This window comes from Medicago sativa, chromosome 4 (genome assembly GCF_051527215.1).
Source record: "Medicago sativa cultivar Bolivia chromosome 4, Bolivia_mono, whole genome shotgun sequence".
Classification (NCBI taxonomy): domain Eukaryota; kingdom Viridiplantae; phylum Streptophyta; class Magnoliopsida; order Fabales; family Fabaceae; genus Medicago; species Medicago sativa.
In genome coordinates, this window is record NC_140752.1 from 89723681 (window position 1) to 89732219 (window position 8539).

At 33.6% G+C, this 8539-nt stretch overlaps 1 protein-coding gene across 1 annotated transcript; it reads right to left on the reverse strand.

Moving 5' to 3' along the window:
- Window positions 1–415: 415 nt before the first annotated feature.
- On the reverse strand, window positions 416–4017 carry LOC146933516 (protein NRT1/ PTR FAMILY 4.5-like). Its single transcript, XM_085705314.1, has 5 exons — window positions 3918–4017; window positions 3505–3722; window positions 2195–2693; window positions 1625–1754; window positions 416–1483 (listed from the first exon to the last, which is right to left on the reverse strand). Exons 1-5 carry the CDS (start codon window positions 4015–4017, stop codon window positions 610–612), a joined length of 1821 nt encoding a protein of 606 aa, XP_085561440.1. The 3' UTR covers window positions 416–609.
- Between the last annotated feature and the right edge of the window lie 4522 nt (window positions 4018–8539).

Consider the following 8539-nt stretch of genomic DNA (forward strand, 5'->3'; position numbering starts at 1 on the left):
GACCAAGTCGGATGTCCTCAAGACCCACATTTGTGGTGTTTGTTTTGGCTTAAAAAAAATCTAGATTTTTGAAAAAAGCTAAAAAAAATTATTTACTATATATCGTAAAAATCATTTTTGTTAAGTTGAAACTCTTAGACTTAAGTTCCTCGTTTTTAGAAAGAAAATAAATATTTTGAAAAAATTACTAGGAATAGCTTTTCATTTCAAGGTTAAAAATGCTTTTTTTTTAAATCTAAAATAAACAATATTAAAATGATATAAGTGATTTTTTGTTTAAAAAATTCCAAAACAAACGGGCACATATTATTCATTAGACTTGAGAAAGAATCGACTGACCCTAGTTCGGCTGTAATATCACTCGCTTAATTTGTATTCTGCTGAAGGAAATTAGTATATGCTTACAACGTCTATCTTTCAATTTCTCTTAACATGATAAGTATTTTTAAGTGTAAACAAACACAATAGCCTCTAACTTAACAAACTTACATTTGTCAAAACAAAACAAAAAAACTTCACAAACTTACAAAGAAAAGAAACGTACATTTTACAAATAAAAAAAGCATAGCACACAAATTTTACACTTACTACTTGTTAACCATATATTCTCTATTGAGAATCCACACCTTTAATTGTAGGACCTTGAGGCCTATACTTGTACCTCTTTGAAACTACCAAATAGACAAAGAAATTGATCAAGCTCAGTACAGAAAGCAACAAGTAGAAAAGGTTCAAATGGTTTCTGTTAATATTGTTCCCTGCCAACCATCCACCACTTGCAGTAACATTCTTGGTAGCACTATTCACAATTTGCACCATAATGCTGCTTAGAAAATAGCCAAGTGCCATAGAGCTCCAAAGGAAGCATGTTGATGTAGATTTAAGCCCTTTTGGTGCCTCTGAATAGAAGAACTCAAGAAGTCCCACGTAGGTAAACATATCAGCTATACCAAACACAAAGTACTGAAAAGAAAGCCAAAATATACTCAAAGGTAATGGTTGAACTCCTGGAACAGCATCAAGCATGTTATTGTCTCTAGCTACATTTTTTCTTTTCACTTCTATGATTGCCGCGATTGCCATCGAGATGCAGGATAGTATTAGGCCAACGCCTATTCGCTGCAAGTGAGTAATGCCGGTTGGTATGCCAGTGAATTTACGGAGAAGTGGCACACAGATTCGGTCGTAGAAAGGGATTATAATGATTAAGAAAACAACTGGGATGATTGGTAAGGATGCTGGTGGGATGTTGAAATGTTTGGTGATTCTTGTGTCCATTGTGAAGCCTTGTTGGACTGAAAAAGTTTGAAGCTGTGCTAAGCAAAGAGTCATTATGATTGTACAGAAGAATACTGGGATCATGCTTAGAAATATTTTGGCATTTTCTACTTGTGTAACTCTGCATAGTTTCCATGGGCTTGGAGTTTCTTGCTTTTCAAGTTGTACATCAGATTTTCTTTCTATGGCTGCTTTGTCCAAGAACCTGTGCAAATGGATCCATCAGTTTCGAACTTGACGCAATCAAAATATATGATTTAGTTTTACTTGTTACTTTTTAGTGCTTAAGCTATGATCAACATCAAGTGATATATATAGTTAATTTTGGATAGTAGTGAGAGTGCACCTGTAAATGTCTCTATGAGGTAGATACTCTATTTCCATTATAGCTTCTTTGTCCTGTTCAATTTCATATAGTTCTCCAGAGTCTGCAGGAAGGGACATATTTCTGTTGCGAATTGCAGCAATATATACACCTGGAAAATCAACAGCTTGATCAATGATATATTTCTAGTAATAATTTTTTTTCAAATAATATATGTAAATTTGTTTCCATGATTCTCTCATTAATAAAAAATAAATAAATATACAATATCATTCATCAAAATATATTTATGAATGTAACAAAACAAAATTATGTCTTGCGAAAGTGATCTGATGTATTTTTGTTTTGTTATATATACAAAGTTTCCACCGCTTTAGTGGTGACAAATCTCCACCGGAGAACCTGTTCAACACATAAAGTGGGTTCCCTTTCCAACCATTTTTTTATCAACTCAAACCTCTTAAAACATGTACCAATTCGTTGTTGATATAAAATTTGTTCTTTTTTTTATCGAATTAAACAGCTGAACTTTTTAAATAATCACGTAAAACTTTGTAACTTTCAATATATTTTTATTGAAAAAATACATACGATACGACCATATGTTAGCAGCCGTCTGCACGCTAGCTAGTTTAATATAGTATACCTGCAGTATCTCAATAATTGGATTAGTTCTTTGTGCAACATGAATTCGGTATAGTGGCAATCCAAAGGCAAAGGTGATCATAGCAAAGACAATAGCAATGGTGGAGATTCCCAATCCCAAATCCCATCCTTTGTTGTCTTGTATCCATACATTAAAAGTTAAGCTGACAGAACCACCAACGCAAATTGCAAGCAAGAGACCATTAAAGAAGCTGGACATTTGTCTTGCTTCTTTGGGATCTCTTTCATCAAACTGGTCCGCACCATGTGCTGGCAGAGAAGCTTTCAAGCCTGCACTACCAAAGGCCAACAAGTAGAGACCAATTAAGAGTAAAGCTTCATGGTTGCCACTAATTTTTTCACACACTGCATTTTTGTCATAGAGGTTGCATATGGCTGGTTTCAGGTTAGGGTAATGTGCTTGTGCTGTGAGTAACGCCAGTCCCTGCAACATAATTCACAATATATAGACTTCATTACATTACTTGTAATTGATAAGTTTTAAATAGGTTAAAATATTTTCCTCATTTGTGGTGACGTATTTGAGGAAAGATTTATTCATATGCATTTACAGAATCATTAGTTAACTACAATCGCTCCATCTTTAGAAAAAATTTACACATACTGTGTATGCTAATTCATTGAAAATTTAACACACATATTCATATAACAAATTATGAAAATGATATGCATGTTTTCACCGAGGTTTGTCATTAATCTTTAGCTACACATACACACATGAACATACATACATGAATTTTGTTTTTGTTATAAGGATGTCGTGTTATTTTGACCAACAATGTTTGTCCATGTTGCTTCTCCTAAGGGTCCTTTTTTGGGGAGGTCTACCTTCTCCTAAGCTTAAAATGAGCTCAACCATCGATCCTGATGGGAGCTCCGCCGCCGGGCGACCATCATCAACCACCACCAATATAATGGTGTCAAACGTTTGTCACATAATCTATACTCCCTCCGGTCCTTATTATAAGAAAAAGTTGACTTTTTAGGTTCATAGAATAATTAATGTATCTTATTGTAAATATAGACTAGATACATCACTTGCACAATGAACCAAAAAAATTAATTGTTTCTTATAATAAGGACTGGAGGGAGTATAATATAAGGAAATTGCTATGTATCACGACAAATATATGCCCCACCACCTCCCTTGATTGGAAAATAGATTTTCGCTAGCAATTCGAGACAACATGTATCCGGATAAATAGCATTGCTCATAATATAATTATGAAACTTACCAAAAACTCAAAGCAGCCAGAAATAAGAACGGATTTGTGTCTTCCAATCCATGTATCAGCAAAAACGGCTACGACAATGGAGAGTATGTAACAAACCCCCATGAAGTTGGTTACCATGTTAGCTGCATCTGCTAGTTCATAATGCATGAAACCAACGAAGTATGACACAAAGTTCACTGCTAGTGCAAAAGTTGCCATGTTCTCAAGCGCAAACGCCCCTGCACCTCACACGTACCCAAATTCCACAATTATTACCAAAAATAATTGCAATTAATAATCCCAATAATCCATATTGGTTATTTTTCATGTAATTATATTACTTACAAGGAAAGGAAAAATTATCCATGAAATTCTTGGTCTTAATTATTACCTAGTATGAGCCATTAAAATAAATAAATAAATAAATAAAGTACCTAGTATGACCAAAGAAACTTTCATTCCCCCATGCTTATGTCTCATAGCTCTTCTTTCTTTCCAATCAACTTTTCCATCAACCAGCTCTTCTTCCTGCATGCATGGACAACATAATATTAATGATTAAGCAGCATGTAAAAAATTAAAATAAATTTTCCGTTAAGTGTTTGAAATACCAAAATTAGAAACCAATTTCCGTTTTTTTTTTCTATCTCTGATTTTCATTGATCATTCAAAAACGTTAGATGTATGGGGTGCATGTACATAAACAATGAAAAGTACCATTGTTCTTGAGAAAAATGTATTGAGTAGCCAATTCAAAAGAAAGAGAAGAATGATGAGTAAACAACAATGGCAATATGAAAATGAGTCTGTGACCTCTCTATATATACATTTTCTCAACCATATGCAGTATATGCTGATAAATATCTTCCATTTTAATACTATTTTTTTTTTGAGGGAATTCAATACTATATTTTTGTTTTATAAAAAATAAATTTTTGGTCCCTATATATATCTTAAATTACGCTTTTAGTCACTTTAAAAAATTTCAGCAAGTTTTGGTTTCTCAAACGTTTTCCGTCACGACTTTTGATCTTTATTTTTAAGTCAACTCATATGCACCTTTCACATTTTTTGAATGATTTTTTATAGAGATGGATAAAAATTATAACAATCTCTCACAACAAAATTTAGAACTTTTTAATGAAATATAAATTAAATATGAATTTTTAAGCGTTAATAACTTAAATATTTATATTTAATTCATCCCTCGTTAAAGAATTTAAAATTTTGCAAGAGATAATTATACAATGTACCAAACATAACTTTAAATAATAATTCAAAAATTTGAAGGATACACGTGATTTTTCTTAAAAGTAAAGACCGAAAGTAATGACGAAAAAAATTTGAAGAACTAAAACTTGATAAATTTTTTTAGAGAATTTAAAAAGATAATTATAGGGACCAAAATTTTATTTAACCCAAAAACATACTATGATCATTTCTCTGTGAAGACAAAGTACACTACTTTTATAGGACATCAATTATGAGAAACACTTGTTTGGACACAAGTCTAAATAAAAAAAATAATTGGGCACACGCATATCAAGACATGTTATTTGATTGTCTCAAAAACGCATTATGTGATCCATTCTTCTTTTAATTTTTTCTACTTTCTTTTAAGCGATTTTTACCACTAGCACTATATACCCAAATCCATTTTATTTAGACTTGTGACTAAGTAAGTATTTATAAGTATTTGAAGTAGCAGTAGAATGATGACGTAATTAAAACTCTCTTAACTAATTTTGTTCACAGATTGAGTTTGAAGTGAACAATTATCTTGTAGTAAGTTTGTTGTTTTTGGATTTCCAAACTGTTAAATTTGGATTTCCAAATTCTGTTATCTACCGAAGTTGTTACTAGGTTGAGTCACGACCAGGTCGCTCTCTTTAAGACGTTTCGTGGCACTACCCAAAGTTGTGCAAGGTAGACTATCAACCACGCCGCCTCCAGGATAAAACAAGCCCAGCTACAACTGTTCGATTAACTACTGCACTGTAGAAAAATCGTTCGAGAATTACACCCTCAAAATATGGCTCAATCGTTTGATCGAAGCCACTCGATACGGTACGTAACCGCTCTATTCGAAACCGTTCAAATTAATATGGTATTATTACCATTCTATTATGGTGCTGAGACCACTCAAATATGGTGTTATCACCATTCTAACTTCTCCAAAACATGAATATGGCACTACGACCACTCAAATATGGTGATACCACCATTTCTCTTTAAAGTAATATATATATATATATATATATATATATATATATATATATACTGTTAAGATCATTCTTTAATATGATCTTAATAGTACTCTATATTCCGAAGAATCATATATTATCGAAGGGACTATGAACTTAAGACCAAGGGACTATGGTCTCAAGAACACTCTTAATACCGAAGGGACAGAAAGGAGTAGAAGCAGAAGAAACTTGTTAAAAACAAGTCGGAGGGAGAAGAGAGGAAAAAACACAGGAAGCATCGACTGTGAATTTTCGGTGTAAAGAATCAAATGGGGCGAGCTCTCCTTTTATAGGGAGAGTTTGTAACAAAAAACGAGTGACTTGGGGATTAAGTTTGCTTAATCCTTAAGCAAACGCGTTTTGTTTCTTAATTGGATATATCCGGAAGTTTCTGGATATGCTTTTGGATCGGGTCAGGTCGTAACAAATTTATTTGTTACGCGTAGCGCTTACGGATAATGATTAAATTAATTAATTAATTAATTTAACATTTTCAAGTGACAAAAAAATATATATTAATTTTTTTTAAGCGTTCACCCGTTCACAAAATTGGGTACCCCAAGGGCACACCCTTGGAGGTCACTTTTCCCATATATAAACACTTACTAGTTGGGGTGACCGTTCAATGTGGGACATTTTTAAGTCACACCCACACACTAGTTTTTTTCATAGTGTTTTTCTTTGCAATTTTCTTCACTAGAATTAACTAGTGTTCCAACAATCCCCCACTTGACTTCAAAATGGTTTCGAGAAATAACGTAAAACGTTTCCATAAGATTTGCTAATATACAAAGGTGTCGCCAACAACTTGAACCTTTGCATAGTGGAAGGTATTCTGATTTAACAAGAGTTGCTTACAGCATTGAACTCTATCTCAGACATAGAATCCACACACAAACCTTTTCATAGGTGTATTCTAAAAGCCCGTGCGTTTTAAGGCCCTGCACGTGTATCCCGGTTTTAACGAATGCTCTAGGAATTCTGCCTTGAAATTCCATAGGACTGGCCTAAGTTCCACATTCGTATAGGTGAGTCTATCAAGGGTACTCCTGTAGCTGTGTACCCCACTCAACATAGAGTATAGATCTCATTAAGAGTTACTATTACCTCATCCTTCTTTCGCTGCAGGATCATGCTTTCTATATTCTTTCTCTCATAGCATGTTCTACCACTTCATGACTTGTTTTTACCCATTGAACCTATTTCTTGGGATCTCCAGTCATGTAGGTCGGGTTACCATCACTTGTGGGCTATAGGCATTAGTCCCATCCTACTGGATGTTTCTTGGACTTTCTCTCTATTAAGTCCTTTCGTCAAAGGATTAGCTAAGTTTTCATTCGTACGTACAAAATCAACTCCAACCGCTCCATTTAGAGATACACTCTCTAATCATGCTATGTTTTCGCCTTATCTGTCGTCTCTTACCATTGTAATAACGATTCTTAATCTTTGCAATAGCCGCGGTACTATCACAATGAATTAACACAGCTGGTAACGGTTTCTCCCATAAAGGGATTTCAGCTAGCAAGGATCTTAGCCAACTTGCTTCTTCACTAGTTTTCTCTAGTGTTCTCATCTCAGATTCATTCCATAGTGGACTGAGTCAATATCATTTGTTTTAACAAACAACTCCTCTAGTGATGCTCAATGTGCAAACACTAGTCGCTAAATATTCATCTGAAAGATGTTCTATTTTATATCTTGTACCATTTAAGTACAATATGTTACTCCTAGTGAAGTAATCTTAGAGTCATATTCTTCTTAAGGCACCTCATGACTCTTTCTATAGCATGGCAATGCTTCTCATCCGTCTACTAGTAAACTTACACAAGAGTTTCACGACATCGACAATGTCGAATCTAATACATTCAGTGGCATACCTAAGTGCTGCCAATGATGCTCGTATATTCTGTTTTTCTAATTCCATCTCAAGTGCTCTTACACTTGGATCATAATATGTGATTGCAAGTTTACATTTCTTTAAGATCTTCTCAACTTTGTGAGAATTATCAAAAAAGTTATCTTTTCTGATCTAGTAATCTTGAAACCAAGAATTACTTCAATTTTTTTGTTTAGGTCTTTCTTATCAATGTTGTTGATAAACAATGATTTCACATAATTCATAACATGAATCTTTCAATATGAGCAAGTCGTCTTCATAGAGATATATGATCGTGCAAATATTATTTGTCACTTTCATTCACTTTATACTCATTCGATAACATTAGAATGTCAAATTTTTCATGCCATTCCTCAGGAGTTTATTTTAGACCATTCAAATAATTATCTGACTTATAGACCTTGTTTTCTTGTCCATGAATTGCAAAATTTTTCAGGTTGTTTCATATAGACTTGTTCTTCTAGTTCACCATAAAAAGGCAACTTTCACATCCATTTGGAGTACTATCGAGTTATAAACGGCGGCTAAAGGGACTAGTACTCTTATGGATATGATTTTCGTGACTGGTGAATGAATGTCGAAGAAGTCTATATTTTTCTCTTTGTTTAAAACCTTTGACTACAAGGAAAGCCTTGTATTCATCAACCGTACCATCAGGTTTTAGTTCTTTTTTCAAAAATCCAAATACAAACGATTGTTTTTGCAACTATAAGACAAGTCAACCAAGTTTCATGTTTTGTTAGACTCTAGAAAATCCATTTCATCGTTTATTGTTTCTTGCCATAATTCAGCATCCATTAAGGATATAGCTTTTTAAGGCTTAATGGATCTTCTTCCATTGTATAAACCAAGTTCATACTCTTTAGCAATTTTAGCTTTCTTACCTCCTTGAGGTTCTATAACATCTTGT